This window comes from Salmo salar, chromosome 16 (assembly GCF_965601325.2).
Source record: "Salmo salar chromosome 16, fSalSal1, whole genome shotgun sequence".
Lineage (NCBI taxonomy): Eukaryota > Metazoa > Chordata > Actinopteri > Salmoniformes > Salmonidae > Salmo > Salmo salar.
In genome coordinates this window covers 69,045,597-69,068,093 of record NC_138306.1, presented here as the reverse complement: position 1 = coordinate 69,068,093, position 22,497 = coordinate 69,045,597, and the positions used below count along the sequence as shown (strand labels likewise).

Below are 22,497 nucleotides of genomic sequence, written 5' to 3'. Positions count from 1 at the left end.
GCAGAGGCATCTCCTTGTATGTCTAAGAAAAACAGATTCTCTGTTGCTGGGCAGGAACTAAGTCTGTTCTTGGTAGTGTCGTGGCGGGGAGGTGTGTGAGTGTGAAGGCTTCAGTTGGAGTGTTGTTGGATTGGGCCCCTCTGGCCCCCCCCCCCCCAGAGGTGTCTTCTCTCTTCAACTGTTGTCCTTGCCTCAACCTCGATGTTGACTTCCACATCTCTCCTGACCCTAGTTCCACAGAGCTTATCAGGAACTGAGGCTCGGCTGTTGCCCTTTAACTACTTCTCTAAAAAATATTTACATGAAATGAAGAACATGTCTGGACAGACAGACAATGCAATATTACACGCAAGCTCCAAAATCCTAACTAAGTACAAGTTAGTACTACTAATCAGACTGATTGTACAAATTCTTACAGCTAATTGGCTGATTGTCAGACTAGTCTTCATCACTGCATAAGTGTATTGCTTTGGTAGGTTTGATTTACCCTTAGAATTGAACTGGCCTCTATCCTTTAAGAGCTCTGAAGCTGGGAAGTTCCTCACGCCTATAGGAAAGTTTAGACCACTCTACTTTGTATTCATTCAGTAGCCTTTTGTGTTGATGGCATCAGACTGGCGTGTCAGTCCCCATGGATCTGTTCATTTGATGTGATGAGTAGCCTGCGTGTCCTTGAAATGAGGAGGAAGAGCCGTGACAGTAATGCAGGCACCTTTTATAAATGACACTTCAGCCCATAAAATCAGACCTCCAAAGAAAAGGGTTTGCTGCTCTCTAGTGTTGGAGTTTGGTTAGTGACTCATAAGCGTCATGATTAGCATAATATTATAGTTTACCAGAGCCTAGACTACATATACACTGGAGAGAAAAAAACAAGCAACAATTTCAAAGATTTTACTCAGTTACAGTACACATAAGGAAATCGGTCAATTGAAATGAATTCATTAGGCCCTAATCCTATGGATTTCACATGACTGGGAGTACAGATATGCATCTGTTGGTCACAGATGCCTTTAAAAAAAAAGGTAGGGGCGTGGATCAGAAAACCCAGTTAGTATCTGGTGTGACCACCATTTGCCTTTTGCAGCGCGACACATCTCCTTCTCATAGTGTTGATCGGGGCTGTTGACTGGCCTGTGGAATGTTGTCCCACACGTCTTCAATGGATGTGCGAAGATTCTGGATATTGGCTGGAACACACTGTTGTACACGTTGGTCCAGAGCATCCCAAACATGCTCAATGAGTCACATGTCTGAGTATGCAGGCCATGGAAGAACTGGGATGTTTTCAGCTTCCAGGAATTGTGTACAGATCCTTGCAACATGGGACCATGCATTATCATGCTGAAACATGAGGTGATGGCGGAGGATGAGTGGCACGACAACGGGCCTCAGGATCTCATCACGGTATTTCTGTGCGTTCAAATTGCCATTGATAAAATGCAATTGTGTTCGTTGTCCATACCATATCCCCACCTCCACCATGGGGCACTCTGTTCACAACGTTGACGTCAGCAAACTGCTCGCCCACACGACACCAAACACGCTGTCTGCCGGTACAGTTGCTAAGAGTGTGCATAGCTGTCATCAAGGCAAAGGGCAGCTATTTTGATTTGTTTAACACTATTTTGGTTACTACATGATTCCATATGTTATTTCATAGTTATTCTACAATGTAGAAAATAGTCAAAATAAAGGAAAACCCTTGAATGAGTAGGTGTGACCAAACTTTTGACTGGTACTGTGTTTATATATCATTTATAAAAAAATTAAGAGTACAGACTATTGAATGAGACAATATACAAACGTTTTTGAGAAGATAATTATAAAAATACAGTTGTATTTCTTTTCATTTTTATAAGACATGAAAATTCAATTACATTTAAGGTTATTTGTTTATGTAAAAATCTAAATGTACAAATTTTAAGGTTGTGAAATTCTTGGGGGGAAAAAAAATGGAGTCCCCAGAAATTCTGGCTGAAGAAATGTGGTCCCCACTGAAAAAGTTTAAATACCACTGGGCTCGAGGGAGACATTCACCAACCACATTACTTATGTAGATAAACCATGCCATTGTAATGGTACTGTTGGGGTGATGCATGCCGCTAACGTCCATACCCTGTACTCAGATTCCCATGAGGCTGTGCTTCGCTTCAACGCTGCTCCTACAGAGGGCTATGAGAATGACGTGGGCAACAAGACCACCATCCGCCTCATTAACTCTCAGGTACGTCCCCCACTTCTCCTCCTGTGACTTTCCTTTGGTACTCAGCACCCCCTATTGATTGACAGTGGCGTCACTGACACTCTGCCTTTTTGAATATGATTTGAGTTGATCTAGAGCTGAGTGAAACCGCTAGACAGATCACTAAGACAGGCTATCCCAGCACTACCGCCCTTATCTAGTCAATCATTCATGATACACCTATCATTGGGAGAAGACAACTTGGCGTATGGGATCTGTACATGTGGACTGTAGGTGAGATGTACTCGTATTGCTTGCCGCATATTTGTGTGTCCAATACTCCAGTTCCAGGTAAGATTACATTTAGCCTGGGGGGGGCTGGAGAGCTATCAGTACAGCGATCAGTAATTTGTCTCCCTGCAGATCCTGGCCCGGCCCAGACATCGCTTCAACACCAGCTCTTTGTATAAGGGTATGACGCTGGTGGCATGGGATCCTGCACCGTACTCTGTGGACCTGCTCAGGGTAGGTCTCTCTGCTCTCTCACTGTCAGTCACGTGCTGTAGTGTGTTGTGTGTCATTAATGACTTCTTAATAAGCAAAGCACTTAACACCCTACAGTTGTTCCAGGAGCGCTGCTTCCAGCAATGGTGTGTCTTGTGAGAGAACGTCATTTCCATTCTAAATGGACAATAAAGTGCCTCATATTTTATACAAACCATCTTAGGGTTTTCACTGAATAATTCAGAAAGTGTCTGCGTTTTAGATTCAGGTATCTGGTGTGTGGCTTACACAGGCCCCTTCCTGAGATCCTGTTAGCGGTAGCGGTCGTGTTAACATTTTTGCAGAGGCTTTTCTCCGGTGCAACTAACAGTCAGTTAACCAACTGTGTGAACACGCTCAATGGTGACAGTGCTGTCTTCTGATTTTAATGTGGTTCACGTGTGAATCTTCAGATGCCAGGAAACATGATGACCAACTGGGTGGTTAATGAGGAAAAGCTGAACGATACGGACAGATCTTCTGAAGTTTTCCACTGACTTTAGACTTACTCAGTCCTGGTGAGGTGGAGAAATGGTTGTCTAGTTTATTAGTGTTCATCAACAGCCTCTAACCTCTGGAGATGCTCCATTCTGTTTTAAAGTAGTTTGACACATTGTTGAAAATGTAACAGCAATTTAAGTGTGAAAGGGAATTCTTCTTTGTTAAGACACCGGCAGGGTTCCAATCTTCCATTCTCAGAGTATGCGCGATGTGATTTGTTTGTCTTGTCAGTTGAAAGAGATGGTAACTAGCCTAAGAATGGTCCTTAAATCAATCACAATAAAACAAACACTAATTCTAATTTTCTTATGAAAACACAAATTTAGGCCTTGTCAGTTTGTTAGAATTTCCTCCTCTGTCACACAGTTCAGTAGGCAAACTTTGTTGAACGTTGCAAGTAGAAATGTCATTAATAGAGCGGACGCAATTCCTTATTTTACATGTCAGAGAGGCATGTTTGTTCGACATAGAAATATTTCTATCTGAATGTTCCATTGCTGAACGTACCCTTGTATACATTGCCTTCGGAAAGTATTCAGACCCCTTGACTTTTTCCACATTTTGTTACATTACAGCCTTATTCTAAAATTGATTAAATTGTTTTTTCCCCTCATTAATCTACACACAATACTCCATAATGACAAAGCAAAAAGAGGTTTTTAGACATTTTTGCAAATGTATTACCAATAAAAAAACTATCACATTTACATAAGTATTCAGACCCTTTACTCAGTACTTTACTGAAGATCCTTTGTCAGCGATTACAGCATAGAGTATTCTTGGGTATGAAACTACAAGCTTGGCACACCTGTATTTGGGGAGTTTCTGCCATTCTTCTCTGCAGATCCTCTCAAGCTCTGTCAGGTTGGATGGGGAGCGTTGCTGCACAGCTATTTTCAGGTCTCTTCAGAGATAATCGATCGGGTTCAAGTCCGGTTTCTGGCTGGGCCACTCAAGGACATTCAGAGACCTGTCCCAAAGCCACTCCTGCGTTGTCTTGGCTGTGTGCTTAGGGTCGTTGTCCTGCTGGAAGTTGAACCTTCGCCCCAGTCTGAGGTCCTGAGCGCTCTGGAGCAGGTTTTCATTAAGGATCTCTGTACTTTGCTCTGCTCATTTGTCTCGATCCTGACTAGTCTCCCTGCCCCTGAAAAACATCCCCTCAGCATGATGCTGCCACCACCATGCTTCACTGTAGGGATGGTGCCAGGTTTTCTCCAGACATGAGGCTTGGCATTCAGGTTAAAGAGTTCAATCTTGGTTTCATCAGACCAGAGAATCTTGTTTCTCATGGTCTGATTGATAGTCTGTAGGGGCCTTTTGGCCAACTCTAGGAAGCTTTGGTGGTTCCAAACTTCTTACATTTAAGAATGATGTAGGCCACTGTGTTCTTGGGGACCTTCAATGCTGCAGAAATGTTTTGGTACCTTTCCCCAGATCTGTGCCTCAACCCAATCCTGTCTCGGAGCTCTAAGGACAATTACTTTGACCTCATGGCTTGGTTTTTGCTCTGACATTCACTGTCAACTGTGGAACTTATATAGACAGATGTGTGCCTTTCCAAATCATGTCCAATCAATTGAATTTACTGTAGGTGGACTCAAATCAAGTTGTAGAAGCATCTCAAGGATGATCAATGGAATCAGGATGCACCTGAGCTCAATGTCTAGTCTCATAGCAAGGGTCTGAATACTTATGTAAATAAGATATTTCTGTTTTTAAGCTTTAATATATTTGCTAGAATTTCAAAAAAACAGTTTTCACCTTGTCATTATGGGGTATTGTGTGTAGATTGCTGAGAAATGTTTTATTTTATCAATTTCAGAATAAGGCTGTAACGTAGCAAAATGTGTAAAAAGTCAAGAGGTCTTTCCGAAGGCACCGTATATGGAGAACAATGTTATAGCGTGTTTTACATTACCTCTGCTGTCTGCCACACACAATGGCATGGCAATAGTTAAAGTACAGATTGGACACACACACGCATAAGGCCAATGATCAAGGGCTGTTATTCTAATGGCATCCACTTTGAAAGTGAAAGCCATTGTTTGTATGTTTTTGTTTGTGTGCACGTGCGTGCATGTTTGTGCGCTCGCAGCAGTGCATGTGTGTTTTTGTATCGCCTACTGTACTACATGCACCCAATTTTTGTATGGGTGGTTGAACACATTCATTGAGACTTTACCAAGAAATTTGCTCCAGACCTAGAATACATTTCACTGTTCTGTATCTAATTCTTAAAGGGCATAATTTACTCAATTTTGCCCCATGTTATCCTGACTGTTTGAAGAACCAAAGAGTTACCAGCACGGTGTCTGTCACCTAGCAGCTTAACGTTACTGGGTGTCAGATCAAAGGCTGATATTTTCACACTGCGGTCAAAGCATCCCCACGTTTATTGAGCAGATTACCTCTGTCAAATTCTGGCACCATATTGCCTATTTTAGTGCCCTTGTACTGTAGGGAATAGGGTGCCATGTGGGATGCATAATAAGATTAACTTCCAGAATAGAGAGTTAATTAAAGCATTTCTGCTGTAGTCATTCATCAATACCTGCTATGGGAATGAGGGAATGAGTATTGGTGTAACAAACCTTGACTTTAAAATGTTGTGCTATGAAAGTCTCTCGTCATCATTTCAAGGGAAATATCCATGCCTGACTTTGTTCACTGAATCATGGATTTAACGGACTCTTGTGTAAGCTGTGGCGTATGAAAGGAACATGTATTCATGCAACATTTTAGCTCGGGGCGTGGGGATTCCTGTGGTGATGTGAGTCAGTCAGTATGGTGGTGATGGATTCAAGCAAATCTGCATCACAGTATTGGTGCAATATCATTAGCGTTTTAACATGCGTTCTTTCCCGTAGTCAAATAAAACCATAATACAAGTACTGATTTTAGGTGCTCTAGAAATACAGTAGCAGGTAGACTGCTGCGTAGCATGCTGACCCTGCTGAGCTACAGGAGTGAGTCTGACCCTCGGGAGATGCTGTCGTGATTGTAGAGAGTAGCAGCGTTCTATTTCAGATAACGTAAAGAGAGATGCTTGGTGCTGACTGCAGTCTCCTCTTCTCTTCAGTGGTACAGGAACCCAGACTATGACCTGTTCACCCCGTACGAAGAACGCCGGCGGCTCCACCCCACACAACCATTCTACGTCCTCCACCCCAAGTTCATCTGGCAGCTGTGGGACGTGATCCAGGGGAACACCCAGGAGAACATCCAGCCTAACCCCCCATCCTCTGGGTTCATAGGTGGGCATGCGCCTCTGATCATCCACCTGGGCACCCACCCAATCCGTTTATCTGTTTGACCGCTGTGTCTGAAATGGTACCCTGTTCCCTATGACGGGAACACCCTTCAGCCAACGTGCATCGAATTCACAAAACTTTATTAACTGTTGAGATGCAGCACATACCGCAGGCCTAGTTCAGAACACATATGGTGGTATCCTTGGTTCAATGAAACAAGCTTGCTTAATGGCAACCAGAAGGATGCATGTTTCTTTGCTTTAGTGAGATCTGCGACTGCTCCAAGGTAAAAATCTAACAGAGCTTCATTGTTATTACGTGTGTTCAACCCCAACATCTATTTCCAAGGTTACAGTCAAGAGGGCACAGGTGCTCGTTAACGATTGGCGTTCCATCAAATAGATTATCGATTTTCTAACGTCATTAAGCAAATACTCATTTTCAAGGTAGCCTGGTGGGTAGGAGCGTTGGGCCAGTAGCCGAAAGGTTGCTGGAGCAAATCCCCGAGCTGACGAGGTAAAAGTCTGTCATTCTGCCCCTGAGCAAGGCAGTTTACCCCGCTGTTCCCCGGGCTCCGACGACGTGGATGTTGATTTAAGGCAGCCTCCCGCACCTCTCTGATTCAGAGGTTGGGTTAAATGCGGAAGACACATTTCAGTTAACTGAATGCATTCGTACAACTGACTAGGTATCCCCCTTTCCCGTATTGTGTCCCATATTGCTGTTTTGGAACTCTGGGAAGAGCGGAGCGGTGAGACATGAGAAATGATGTGAATACTAGGGGTAAGATTATGGCAAGGCAAAAAAATTGGCTATTGTCAAAGCGAAGCAACCTGTTTTCACTTTGAATCGCTTTTTCAAAGCGAGTTCACAGTTACATCATATGTTTATACTTAGGTATCTATACCATTCTAAACCTGCATAAAATATGTCCACACGGACCGAATGTACATAGGAGAGTCCAGAAAGAACAGCGGAATGGTGATTCATTCCTGTGTGTTTTTCTTTTCCCCTCTTGTTTTGTTCTCAATTTACATGAGGATGGGGGGGGGGGTGTTACAACATAGGCCACCATGGCAATTCCTGGAATCCCAGCAGGAGGGCTTGAGGGGGTCGTGTCACCCTCAGCACGTTATTGTGCCACCACCACACACACACACACACACACACACACACACACACACACACACACTGCCAGCAGCAGTACTCAGTGAGGCAGACCATAAATCACAGAAGGATTTTATTTGGGTTGCAGTCCATTTATTTAACTGTTTTTGGGTTACAGTTTATTAGGCAGTGAGAGGCAGTGCTGTTCAGTTTGTCATGTGGATAAAGACAAGTAAGTGCCGTATGATGGCTACAAGCAGCCACTGTGTGGCAGCCCAGTGGGGTGCGAGGCTGACGACTGCCTGCTGGGATCTGGTAGGTACCGATGTACATAATTTAGACTTGTAGACTGAGGCACATGTTAACATGCAAAGCCAGATACTGCATGACTCAACACTACAGGCACAGAAAGATGGTCACTTTTAACAGGTTGTGGCTTTCATACAACGCCGGGCTGTCATCCCAACATGCAAATATTGGTTGGATCAGCATTGTTTCCACATCGTCATAACTAAACATTTCAAACTGACAAGTGAACATTGATATGTCTTTTGCCCAATGGGATGATGGCTTCAAGTGTTGCAAACATGCACACTTTCTGTTACAATTCTCCAGCTGTTTCTGGTTTATTACCCTACCCACCCTGCAGTGAAATGGGAAGTCCCTTCACATTGTCATACATTTAATAACGGTTCAGTGTAATAATAGCCAGTTTTACATAGTTCACCCAGGTGCATCATCTAGAAAATGTTCTTACGCACAGATATGATCTTAAATAGTTAATCCACAGCTATATAGTGATTTTAATACCCATGAAGTAGGCGTGAGAAATTTTATTTAGCAACTTAGTGCGATCTAGAAATGAACGTGGTTGTGTGTGATTTTTACTCCCTTAGTTATGTGTATAAACATTGATTATCCTTCGTATTGTTTCAAGAACGGATGATATGAAGTGTAATGTAAAAACCGAGTAAAGAAATGAGGCCCAAGGTGATTTGATCTCACAGATGCGGTACAAAGCATTCCGCTTCACCAACATCATTCACATAGGCTTCATAGATGCTTTAGAACAAATGAAGATGAACCGTCTATTATTGCACTTCATTGGAAATGGCCACAGTTATGACCGCATACTGTAACAGTTGTGACAACAGCCTTTTTGGTACTGTAACAGTAATGACAACAGTGTAAAGCCGCTGCAGTCTTAACACAACTCTGGGGTCTATCGACCGTAACACGTGTGACAATATGAAAACAGAAGTTGAGGAAAAATCCCAGATTTTATTTTGAAGTAAACAGCACCACACTGTTGCGTTCTCACGGCAAGACTTGACAGGAAGATATCTACACCTTTACTGAGTAACAACGTAACAGCTGACCATCTAGATGGGTTGGGGCGGTTGACACACCTATAACATGGATCATCAACTAGATTCAGCCGCGGGCCGACGTATTTTTAGTTTTTGAGCGGATGGGCAGGGGGCCAGAACCATAATTACTGCCAATTGACAGCAAGTCAAAACGGATAACATTATCTAAAGCATAATCATTTCAAAACTTAAAATCAATTGGAGCTGATTTCATGGTGTTTTTAGTCTTATGTCCAACAATGAAAATTCCAATTTATTATTATTATTATTATTATTATTATTATTATGTCTTTTGCTATGAACTTGCTGGGCCAAATAAATCCACACGCAGGCTGCCATTTGGGACACCCTGTTCTATAAGATAATAGATCACAGTTTTAGTTTCTGGGGTGATGATGTGGAATAGATCCCTTTGTTAGATATTGATGTTTCTCTGTCTGGGTAACGTTGTGGATTAGGTCACTGACTGTATAGAAGAGTTCTCTGTTGACACAATGCCTCATGATGGATCATTTTATGGGTTGTCTAAGGCGTTCTCATGATGACAAATCACTATGGAGAGTTGTTGCGTGACGCCACATGAGAGATCACTGTGTAGACAGTTTGTTTTTGGGCGACACCACATGACAAATGCCAGGGATAACACCGTATCCTCTGTAGAGTTCTCGGTGGTGACGCTATCATATAACACAGTGGATCACTGGATAGCATTTGTCACGTGGGGGAAAGGGGGGGTGGGTTGAGAGGGGCTTTGGGGGGTAGTGAGGGGGGTACGCGGCTGTCCACAGGAGGTGATCTCTTGGTTGGTGTCTGGGCTGGTCTGTTCGGAGACGGGGGTGGTGACTTCACGGTTGTTAGTGCTACACTCCACCGTGTGGGGATGGTGGTTGGCGCCGGTGGAGAGCTGGGGTGTGACAGCTACGTTGTTACTGTGGCCCCGGCGGTTGAGCTGGATGACGGTGGTCTTGGAAGGCATAGAGGAGACGCCGTTCTCAGAACTGGGCCGTTTGCAGTGGAACAGGATCAGGAAACACCTGTAGAACTGCAAGGGAGGGACAAAGAGTGTGTGTGTGTGTGTGTGTGTGTGCAGACACAGAGTGAGTCACTCCCCGTTTTTCAACACCAGAGTGTAAACCCATTTCTTCAGACATTACATTTCCTAACATAAAAAAAGAGATGTAAACTAAAGGTCGGATTCCAGAGAATTTCCGTGGTAAATTATTTTTAGTCTGTCTGGGGAAACTGGCCCTAAAATGTTTTGACCCATAGATTGCTGTAATGAATTAATATATGCCCTGTTTTAATTCCAGGCATCGTCCTGATGATGTCGCTGTGCGAGGAGGTCCATGTCTATGAGTACATCCCCTCTCTGCGTCAGACAGACCTGTGCCACTACCACGAGCACCACTACGACGCTGCCTGCACCCTTGGGGCATACCATCCCCTGCTCTTTGAGAAGCTACTGGTCCAGAGGATGAACAGCGCCTCCCAACACGACCTCAAAACCAAGGGCAAGGTCACGCTCTCGGGGTTCAGCGCGGTCAACTGTGGGCCCTGACCTTTGACCTCCTATGGCCATCAAGAGACTGAGCGTGCCGATACTAATCAAGCGACTGAAGAAGCTAAGTTGAGTCAGCACTGTCGTCTGTGGGCCACGATCTGGCGTTTTAACCTTTGACCTGGACTGCTCTCTCGCAAATCGGGATGAAAGTGAAGAGGAGGAGAGTGGTGCCAATACTAATCAATCTTAGGCTGTAGAGGCTAAGCTAGCGTGCTCGAGAACTGGATAGTGTCAACAACTGAAGCTGCTCTGGCCATCCGGTTCGGAGACCAGAGACTGTCAGGGTGTTTAACTGATAGTTGATTCACAAGCCGTTTTTAAACATTAAAAGAAGTGAAATAGTTTAAAGGCCGAACTCTGAAGTGACGCCTGCAGAGAAATGTATTTTGTTTTCACTGAGCCTGGGAAAATGAAAAACCAGCCTGTTCCTGCTGGTTAGGATAGCAATAGTTGTCATTGTTGTAAGGAGGAGGGGGGGGAGGGGGGGGGGGGGTTTAGGGCATGTGAAATATCATGTTGTATTGTGTAATGAAGTAGTCCTTCAGGGATGTATTCCTACTGGAGAGATGGGTCATCTTTTTAAGGTATCGTTCTTGTGACATACTGTTGTACATGGGAGAGGTCTGTGTATGAATGTGGAAAAGTGATCTATAGATTAAAATATTGAACATCGGTCAAAGGCATGTATTGCTGATTCAACGAGGTGCATTGAAATAGAGAATTGAAAACGTGCAGTGTAAAGGGTTTACTTGAGAGGGTCGGTTTGAATTTATGCAGTTCAAAAAGCATGTGTTCCTTTTGGTTTAAAATATTGCAGACCTTATTTGATCAATTCAGGCATAGTAGTGTATGTAGGTCTATGAGGAAAAACAACCACTTTTCTCTTTTTTTTTGTATGGACCAGTCTTAACCTAACCACTGATCTCTCGTGTATGTGAGTAAGGAACTCAAACTTTCTTATCCGTGTTCTCATGTCCTCGACGTACGTACACTATTTAAAATGACTGTACCGCGATACCAGATGGTAAAACTGACCAGTTACTTTTCCTGGCCTTGACATGATTCTACAGCCACACTGTGTAAATAGAATGTAAATGTGGTTTGTTTGCCTATAGAAGTCTGGTCAAGTGTAATGCAATGAATGCAGCTAGGAATAGTTTGAGGCACATTGTTTTTAAATAAATGTTTTAACCTTTTAACTAGGCAAGTCAGTCAAGAACAAATTCTTATTTACAATGACGGCCTACCCCGGCCAAACCTGGTGTGCGCCGCCCTATGGGACTCCCAATCACAGCCGGATGTGATACAGCCTGGATTTGAACCAGGGACTGTAGTGACGCCTCATGCACTGAGATGCAGGGCCTTAGACCGCTGCGCTCCTGGTCTAAGGCTTTTGGTAATGGTGATATAGACTTGATACTGTGCAAAATGTTCCCTGTGTGAAGTTAACTGTTAGTTAGCACTACGTCGTCTAAGAGTTAACCGCTACAAAAGCAAAGCAGAGGCCTCAGCTTGGAAATATAAATGGACAAAATGTCCTTAACGATGATTCACTTGTTTGTGTACATTGTGAATGGAATGCACAAAAACCCAGCAATAGAAATGTCAAGTGTTGGCTGATCTACTGCTGAGGGTAAACACTAATATTGACACCTTTTGGGATCTTTAAACAAAAATCCTGTTTTTACAGAATTTTCTATAGCCAGAATCAGTTTGAACTGAACATAATTTGTTAGTTTGTCTAAAATTTGTATTTCTTTTCCATTGTTTTATACTTAAACTGTTGTGAATAAAGATATCGTACTTGCCTTGTGAGTTCACCCTTGTGTAACTAGCTGTTTAACTACATATCCCACAATTCAAGAGGCAAGGGCTGTATCTCAATTGCTTAAAAACATATTACCTGCTCGTCTCCTCCCTTTGATTGAAACATACTTGACCAGTGGACGAAATAATGGTGGAAGCTCCTCATTGGCTTTCATCTGGTCACGTCTTTCACATCAACGTAACGAAGGAGAGGAGGTGAGTAGAGGACACTTTTGGTTTAGGTTCTGCTCACCTGTTTGTTCATGAGTATATAGATGAGGGGGTTGATGACGGTGCTACTCTTAGCCATGATGGAGGGCACCACAGTCAAGATGGGGGTGATAAGGCCCGGGTGTCCAAAGGTGGCCATCATAGCGATCACGCCGTACGGCATCCAGCAGAGCAGGTAACACACCACTGTAGTGATCACCATGAACAGGATGTGGAACTCTCTCCGCCGCGCCGCTGACTTACGGATCCGCCCCACCTGAGAGGAAATTATCATACGTAAAGTTGTGCACAAATGTATATGAATGTATGTCCTGAGAGGCCAATCACATAGGATGTAGAAGGACATACAAGGTCTTGTTCCAATACTTGGAGAAGTGTAATTTCCTTCCTTCACTGCTTAGGCTAATCAATGTTTACATTTGAATTTTATATAAAAGCCTCCTTGACATAGGCTAATCGGTGTCATACTTATCACCAATACTTAAAAAACAATCCTTCCTTGTAATAGGCTAATCACTATTTCAATTATTTTAATAAAGACTTTCCCTTCCTTCCCTAATTGTCTTTAAAATAGGCTATTAAATGACCTGACTGGATGAGTGAAGCAGGGTTTCCAGTTCACTACCTTTACCTATCCTATCACGTCAGTTATTGTTTGAACTTCCAGGAAGGCAGAGCGCTTTTTAAAAAGTATTCTAACGGGGCTACGCTTTAGTCACGCAAGTGGAAAACACTTCCAATCTCATTACCAGGCCAGACCTGTCTGATCTGAGTATTCTGAAACACATGTAGCCTTAAGATTCATCCCAGCTGAGAAAAAAACAGGCACTAGGCAACTGCCTAATTATCTAGTCACAAGATGTTTTCTTAATTGGATATCAGTCTTAATTGCAGTGGAGGAAATGGAAGCAAGTGTTTAAAAAAAAAAAAAGGATACTCCATCTGTCCAATGAACACAGTCTTAATCATGTAAAAGTAGTGTTCAGTTTCTCTCTTTGTGCACACTCTTCTCTCAACCCTACCAATCTGTAACCACCAACTTCCTTTCCATGCATCTCAGTCTACAGACCACTGAAGACAGGGCATCTTTCTACAGGAAGTCCATATGAAGGAGTAGTACTGAGTGCATATTACGTCTCTATATATACATGTATAGATGCAGCATTATGTTATTCATATTGTGGGCAGATAGCCCATTAGCTGTTCTATAAATACATGACTGTGAACATGCAAGTGTGATTTGGCAGTTAAACTGCAGGATCACCACTGTGGTAGTATGTGCAATTAGACACTTGAATGGCAGCCTAACAATGGATGGTAGCTGCTACCAACTCAGTGTTCTATTGGTTAGAGTTTCTGCCCTGAGATTGGAAGGTTGAGAGTTTGATCCCCGGCTGAGTCATTCCAAAGACAGTAAAAATGGTACTCGGTGTGTCTCTGCTTGGCACTCAGCATGAAGGAGATCGATTGGAGGCAAGGCCCTGCGATAGACTAGCGTCCTGTCAGGGAGATGTACATCAAGCTGCCTCATGCTACAGAAACAGGAGAGCTGTTTTGGCTCGCTTGTGCAAGGCTACTTACTCGCGGTGCTTAGTCCTCTATAATTCGGTGGTGACAGTGCTAGTAATCAGTAATACATTGACTTTGCGGGGGTAGCTGGGTTCACTATCTTAATGTATGTCAAACACATTTTTACTTAAACACGGGAGGGTGGAGACACCAGATAACGCTGACTAGGAGGGTGAGATATCACTAGACAGCGCTTCAGCATTCTACCCAATAACTGACAGTTTTAATGCTGCAAGTCATTCTGATTATCAGTGGTTTATCAGCAGGTTCAGACCCTGACCCAACATGCTGATCTGGGGCTTGCATGAGTAAACTTGACTCTCCTCTGGTTCCTATCCCTTCTGTTCAAGCCTCACTTCTAATGATGTTTTATTGATGAAATCGCACACGTGCACTGGCAAATCCAACCATCCATGTTGGTTGTAAGTACTGTTAACACCTACCACTTCTACAGATCACTTCTTCACAGGTAGATGATTACAGCTTTCAGAATAAGAAGTTTGCGTGAAGAGTCGCGAATAAACAGAATATGTGTAGGCTAAACATTGCATGGTGTGTTTGATTGATTTCCAGCCATTTTTCATTTGAACACATGTGGACAGGTGAGACAGCCCACCTGTTTGACAGCGTAGAGCAGCCTCCCATAGCAGTAGACCATGACCAGCACAGGCAGCCCCAGACAGAAGATGAACAGGCAGATGATGTAGGAGTGAGATTGGGGAGTCTGGGATGTCCAGGTGACTGAGCAGCTGGTCCCGGCCCCCTCCAGGCCGTAACTACTCCAGCCCAGCAGGGGGGGCACTGTCCAGAACAGGGAGTAGAGCCAGGAGCCCGCCACGGCCAGCAGAGGCTTGCGGTAGTCGGGGGCCCGCTTGTTGTACACGGTTAAGGTGCTGTAGCGGTCATAGGAGAGGAAGGCCAGCGAGATTAGCGACACAATTCCTGAGAGATGGATAGAGAAAGAGAGGGAGGTGGAGAGAGAATGAGAGACAGACCGAGAGAGAACAAGAGGGATGGTGGTATACCGTGATTACCCATTACATGGATTATTGCGAGACAGTCACTGAGACAGATTATGGTGCACTGGCAGGCTACCCTTTAAAACAGACTAACTGCATGCGTTCTGTTTGGCTTTTCTAAACTGAGCCTTAACACCCAAGTAAACGATCACCTTTGAAGGGGGAACATACGAAATTCCCTATTTTATACGGCTATTTTAAGCAGCCCCATGAACACATCCCAGTGTGCATTACAGCAATGAAGAAGAATATTGCAGCTTCTGCAATTATGAAAACAGTACTGTATGTTTTAGTTACATTTTGAAAGCTAACTGCCTTCAGTAGTCTAAGTCCAGTGGGATCTGTGAGAAGTTGTGCAGTGTATTATGTTATCAGCTAGGAGTGATAAGTCCAGTAATCATATGCATATGGTCCTCTATACTGGATTTCTACACTCTTAGAAAAAAAGATTCCAACAGGAACCCTTTTTGGTTCCAGGCAGAACTCTTTTGGGTTCTGTGTAGAACTCTCTGTGGAAAGGGTTTTACATGGAACCCAAAAGGGTTCTACCTGGAATCAAAAAGGGTTATCCTATGGGGAGAGCCGAAGAACCATTTTGGGTTCTAGATAGCAAGTTTTACCGGGTAATACTTTAATTTAGCCACTTAAAAACCCCAAACATATCTTATCACTTCAAGGGCAATATCATGTGATGCTTGTACTGTATGTGCATTTGCAAACGATCTCAACCACCAGTATTTATGTTGCAATAGTTTGTGTCGGGGGGCTAGGGTCACGCTGTTATATCTGGAGTATTTCTCCTGTCTTATCCGGTGTCCTGTGTGAATTTAAGTATGCTCCCTCTAATTCACTCTCTTTTCTCTCTCTCTCTCTCTCTCTTTCTCTCGGAGGACCTGAGCCCTAGGACCATGCCTCAGGACTACCTGGCCTGATGACTCCTTGCTGTCCCCAGTACACGTGGTCATGCTGCTGCGCCAGTTTCAACTGTTCTGCCTGCGGCTATGGAACCCTGACCTGTTCACTGGACGTGCTACCTTGTCCTGGACCTCCTGTTTTGGACTTTCTCTCTACCGCACCTGCTGTCTCTAACTCTGAATGCTCAGCTATGAAAAGCCAACTGACATTTACTCCTGAGGTGCTGACCTGTTGCACCCTCTACAACTACTGTGATTATTATTATCTGACCCTGCTGGTCATCTATGAACGCTTGAACATCTTGGCCATGTTCTGTTATAATCTCCACCCGGCACAGCCAGAAGAGGTCTGGCCACCCCTCAGAGCCTGGTTCCTCTCTAGGTTTCTTCCTAGGTTCCGGCCTTTCTAGGGAGTTTTTCCTAGCCACCGTGCTTCAACATCTGCATTGCTTGCTGTTTGGGGTATTAGGCTGGGTTTCTGTACAGCACTTTGTGACATCAGGTGATGTAAAAAGGGCTTTATAAATACATTTGATTGATGTTACATGTCTCAAACCTGCAAAGTCTTCTACAAATATAAATACTTGTAAAGAGTAAATAAATACTAATATAAATACTTATAAAACACTTACATGATAATAACTTCCTTTATAGTTCTAAAGTTTAAACCTACAGTGCATTTGGAAAGTATTAAGACACCTTCCCCTTTTCCACATTTTGTTATGTTACAGCCTTATTCTAAAATGGATTAAATTATGTTTTTCCCTCAATCTACACACAATACCCCACAATGACAAAGCGAAAACAGGTTTTTAGACAATTTGGCAAATGTCTTACCTTATTTACATAAGTATTCAGACCCTTTGCTATGAGACTCAAAATTAAGCTCAGGTACATCCTGTTTCCATTGATCATCCTTGAGATGTTTCTACAACTTGGAGTCCACTTGTGGTAAATTCAATTGATTGGGCATGATTTGGAAAGGCACACACCTGTCTATAAGGTCCTACAGTTGACAGTGCATGTCAGAGCAGAAACCAAGACATGAGGTCGAAGGAATTGTCCGTAGAGTTCTGAGACAGGATTGTGTTAAGGCACAGATCTGGAGAAGGGTACCAAAACATGTACATATGGCTTAATCAAAACCCAAAGTTGAGCAACTGAAGTGTCAAAATCCCTCTAAATCCTTACTGATACTCCTATCACTGCCACCAATAACGTAGGTCCATTATCTGTCACAACAGCTAGTGGTATTCTGTATTCCATCCTACCCAGAACCGATTCCAGTGAATCACACAATGGATAAACTGAAGTGGTACTGGTCATAGCAGTGTGTGGATCTTTCTTTTCTTCTGAGATATAATCAAATTATTTCCAGACACCTGTAAAAAGGCAACTCGGATGTGCCAGTGCTTTTCCTACAGTGGATCACACAATGGAAAATGTCACACGATGCTCTCCCGGCTGTGAACGTTTGCTTTCTCCATCAGTTACATAACCTGTCTATGCTAATGACAACTCTTTACAGAGCCCAAACAGGAACCCCCTGTGGTCCTCCAGCCCCCTGTATAATGAAGACACACACACACACACACACACACACACACACACACACACACACACACACACACACACACACACACACACACACACACACACACACACACAGAGAGAGATGAGTAACAAACCCCCTGTCACGGTTACCCTGTCCTGCCAAGAGGACAGTAATCAGCCCAAACTGACTCCTCTCTACATGCAGTAGCATGCCCACCCATCTTAATCAACTCTCTCTGTCTTCAGGCTCTTCACACATAACCCCCAGGCCCAACAATTCATATTCATGTAATATATTATGTTAATAGAAATAATTGTCAATCATAATTCTAGGTAACAGAAAAAAAAATTGTTAATTATAATTCTAGGTAATAGAAAAAATATTTAATTAGAATTCTATGGTGTGGAATATGGCCATACATTTTGAGAAATGGATAATTGTGTTGGACAATTGAATATTATAATGGTAATGTTATGTCAATGTATAGGTCTTAAAGTTGAAGTCATTGAATAGAAATATACATTTTGCTTGTATATTGTGGAAGATTAACCATACAGTTTATCTAGGTTCTATAATTTGTTTTTGGAGCGGTAACTGGGAAGCCAGGTGTTTATATCGACAGTATTCATTATCTACATATACCCCTTGGCCAAATCATCCCCCAACATGGTCTCCAATTCCACTGTTACGCTGATGACACACAAATCTATGTTCAATCCAAACCTACCTCTGACCTCCCCCCACCATCACGCATCAGCTGTTTGAAATAAAGAAAATCGTTGGAGAAACTCAAACTTTCTGAAGCTCAAAATTCGCACCTTACAAATCCTTGCATGGCTTGGCTCCTTCCTGTCTCTCTGACATGCTACACATGTACACCCCCAACCGCAGCCTTCCATCCTCTGACTCAGGCTTACGGGTCACCCCCCCTCACCAGACTACGCTTCATGGGGGATTGCGCCTTCACTCTATGGAACTCTCTCACCCCTGAACTCCCCGATCCGGACTCCATCCGAATCTTCAAAAACAACATTTTCAGACTAGCAGCCTATAGCGTTTTAAACCGTCTAGCTCTTTTTATTTTTTTCTACCTATCGGGTTACAGAGGTCGTTCAAGTAGCCTCTCGATTTGAACTGCCTTCATGTGCTTGACGTTGTTATTGCTGTTGGGGTGCCATGCGCCTTTGTTGTAACGCACTTTGCTTTTAGTATTGTCGTGTTTCTTTTGGCTATTTTATGTTTTACTCTGTAAGTGTCCCTAGGTATCTTGAAAGTCACACATACAATGTATTATTATTATATAAAATGCTGCTGCAACTGAAAATGTTGCTGTAGGAAGCTGCTGAGGCTGTTGCTTTAATAAGGACCTCTGAGCCCCGACTTGTAATCTTTCAACATAAGTCCACAAATTTATCGAGGGGTGAGAAAGCGGTGTGTAATTCAGAAACAGCCTGGCTAAGCTCTGTAGTTCGCAACAGTGGGCACATGCTGCATGCCTGTCATTACAGGTTGGATATTCAATCTACTCGGCTCCGCTCCCCAGTTACATTTCTTTGACTCAATCAGTGCAAGGCACAATCACACTCCCTCCTTCGAGGACCAGAGGGCGGAAAAGACGCAACAGCAGCAAGGCCAGTGATTGGCTCTTCCCTCTGGTTGACCCCTAGGGGAGCCGACCTGTCAGTGCAGATGAGGAAGCGGCCGAGTTCATCCATGTCATTTAACCCTCTTCCCTCCGCCAAGAGACTAGAAAGACAGTCAGACTCAGACCATGGTCCATTTATCATGCCCAGGTTTCTCATATGCCAATATTCCATATTGAATTCCATCTAGAAATCTCATAAGAGTCCCTGATTGTGTATATATAGCAACATTTTCCCTCTTGAGAAACCCCCCTGCCAAATTATACATTATGAATTTCCCAAGGTTTTCATAATTTCATTTGCCCTTTCATTTTTTTATTTGGTATCTCATCAACCTCCGAGTCGCCCTTACAGAGTAATTACATTTTCTCACATGTATCAGAATGTAAATATCTCAACATTATTATTTTCTATAAATAGATCAACAAGAAATATTGAACCAATACCGATAACTTACCAAACTATAGTATGTATGAGAGCATCCAGTAACTCACACAGACTGAATATATGTGATACATATATCAGTGGGCATTACATACATTCTTAATTTATAATTCAATTAGATGTATGGAGTCACAAAGGACATACAGTGCCTTCAGACCCCTTGACTTCTTCCACATTTTGTTACGTTACAGCCTTCTTCTAAAATTGATCACATTGTTTTTTTCTCTCATCAATCTGCACACAATACCCCATAATGACAAAGCAAAAACAGGTCATTTGTTTTGTTGCTAATTTATAAAATAAAAAAACTGAAATATCACATTTACATAAGTATTTAGACCCTTTACTCAGTACTTTGTTGAAGCACCTTTGGCAGTGATTACAGCCTCAAGTCTTCTTGGGTATGATGCTACAAGCTTGGCACACCTGTATTTGGGGAGTTTCTCCCATTCTTCTCTGCAGATCCTCTCAAGCTCTGTCAGGTTGGATGGGGAGCTTTGCTGCACGGCTATTTTCAGGTCTTTCCAAAGATGTTAGATCGGGTTCAAACTCTTGCTGGGCCACTCAAGGACATTCTGAGACTTGTCCCGATGCCACTCCTGTGATGTCTTGGCTGTGTGCTTAGGGTCATTGTCCTGTTGGAAGGTGAACCTTCGCCCCAGTCTGAGGTCCGGAGCGCTCTGGAGCAGGTTTTCATCAAGGATCTCTCTGTACTTTGCTTCGTTCATCTTTCCCTCGATCCTGACTAGTCTCCCAGTCCCTGCCGCTGAAGAACATCACCACAGCACGATGCTTCCACCACAATGCGTCACCGTAGGGATGGTGCCAGGTTTCCAGACGTGACACTTGGCATTCAGGCCAAAGAGTTCAATCTTGGTTTCATCAGCTCAGAGAATATTGTTTCTCATGGTCTGAGAGTCTTTAGGTGGCTTTTGGAAAAATCCAAACGGGCTGTCATGTGCCTTTTACTGAGGAGTGGCTTCTGGCTGGTCACTCTACCATAAAGGCCTGATTGGTGGAGTGCTGCAGACAAAGTTGTCCTTCAGGTTCTCCCATCTCCACAGAGGAATTCTAGATCTCTGTCAGAGTGACCATCTGGTTCCTGGTCCCCTACCTGACCAAGGCCCTTCTCCCCCCGATTGCTCAGTTTGGCCAGACGGCCAGCTCTAGCCAAATTTGACAGTTTATGTTATTTTTTTATTGAAGGAAAGCTTCTAAATTGCTTTCAATACTTCATGGACATTTGCATTGCATAGCGGTGGGTGCAATGTAGTAGCGGCAGCCTATCAGAAGAGTTGGGTGTGTGGCCTATTGTGGGACGTGGCTTTCGATTGGTTATTTTTGGCCACCCGTGTGTATTTTGTTTTTTTATGATTATATGTTTACTGCCAGCACTAAATCTTAAATGATATCTGTGTACGTACTGTGATACTAAAGAAAGGGTCACAATTTGGTTAAAAAAAGTATTATTTAAAGAAAGTGTTTTGAGTTATGGAACCAACTTAATACAGTATCTTGACTACCGGGAAATATATTTAATTGTTTGAAACCCAATTGCAGAAAATCTTATTAGTTAATTCCAAAGTGAAAAATCAACTTGGTAAAATCTTGTGGTATATTAGTAGTTATGTTATTTATTAGGTTTAACCAAAGGGGAAAAGTAAGTTGAGTGTTGAAAGAAATAGGTTGCAACTTGAAATCTAGGTTTTTTATTAATCAAATATAACGGTTGGCATTGAATCATATATCTGGTTTTAACAAATGTACTTTTTTCAATTGAGAGAACCTAACTCATTTACTTGTAAAAAATGTTGGGGTTGATCCAGAGAGTAATTTTGTAGTGTACATACTTCCTTCTACGCACGTACATCGTTCTACACTTGTATGTCATTCTACGTACATACAGTCACTTTGGGTTTAAATCTAAAGCAGTTATTACGCCGTGCTTTGAACCATAATGATTTGTGTAATCTCAATCCCAATCTCCCACCATCTCCATCCCATGTTAGTTCATTTCTGTGAGAGTTCTTCCTACACTCCAGAAGATTGTCCTCTCCTCACAGCATGTTCTAATCTTCAAAGCTCTTTTTTAATAATGTCTATCAGCGCCCCTCCAGATTACTCTCTGAACAGAGATTTGGGCCCTGCCACGCTTGAGCACAGGAGAAAAAGAAAGCCACATTCCAGATAAAGAGAAATGTCTATGGTTGTGCAGATGTTTGTGGATCCCTTCTTCTGTTTGGAGGCTGTTTTTTTGGAGAATAGACCTACAAGTTTGCGGTTGTAGTCTATTTTTGGAGAAGAGTAGATGTTCGGGAACTGTTTTTGCTTCAGACCTCCATTTTAGGTACTGCTGGGTAGCGGATGGTCGGGAGGCCAGGTTTGGAACGAGGACCCCACTCAACAGCTGTAACCCATTACGTCGCTATCTGCCAAGGGCATAATGACTTTGCATGGAAACCTCTCTTAATTTAACTACCCAAGATGCTTCAGAGGCCCAGGACATCTGTTAATTATTCAACAGTAGTAGCCACAAAAAGTCTAAATTATTGAACATGATATTATATGAAAATGCAAGGTGCGTCCACTTTGCTCAAAGTAAAGTTCCTACATCTATATTGATCTTCTAACTAACTATGTACCATCATGGTACATTGACTTCAACGGAGATGCCGGTTCTAGTAAGTTTATTTCTATGGTATCCCACCACCCACAACCTGCGGATGAGTTAAGCTAAGCCCTGAGCACTATTGAGAATCAGGGAATGGATGGAGAGAGTGGGTGGGGCTGACTTTGTG

General features: G+C 43.0%; 2 protein-coding genes across 2 annotated transcripts in view; one reads left to right on the top strand and one right to left on the bottom strand.

Annotated features, from left to right (window-relative positions):
- LOC106574443 (beta-galactoside alpha-2,6-sialyltransferase 2) overlaps positions 1 to 12,326 on the top strand; it is a 22,078-nt gene extending 9,752 nt beyond the window's left edge. Inside the window, exons 3-6 of the mRNA XM_014150341.3 lie at positions 2,130 to 2,227; positions 2,609 to 2,710; positions 6,309 to 6,483; positions 10,268 to 12,326. Of these exons, the coding sequence (XP_014005816.1) occupies positions 2,130 to 2,227; positions 2,609 to 2,710; positions 6,309 to 6,483; positions 10,268 to 10,515 (623 nt within the window). The 3' untranslated portion in view covers positions 10,516 to 12,326. The remainder of the gene's footprint in view (positions 1 to 2,129; positions 2,228 to 2,608; positions 2,711 to 6,308; positions 6,484 to 10,267) is intronic.
- Positions 7,704 to 22,497, bottom strand: part of LOC106574444 (pinopsin) — a 27,752-nt gene continuing 12,958 nt past the window's right edge. Inside the window, exons 2-4 of the mRNA XM_014150342.3 lie at positions 14,741 to 15,066; positions 12,578 to 12,811; positions 7,704 to 9,999 (exon numbers count right to left, since the gene is read on the bottom strand). Of these exons, the coding sequence (XP_014005817.1) occupies positions 9,655 to 9,999; positions 12,578 to 12,811; positions 14,741 to 15,066 (905 nt within the window). The 3' untranslated portion in view covers positions 7,704 to 9,654. The remainder of the gene's footprint in view (positions 10,000 to 12,577; positions 12,812 to 14,740; positions 15,067 to 22,497) is intronic.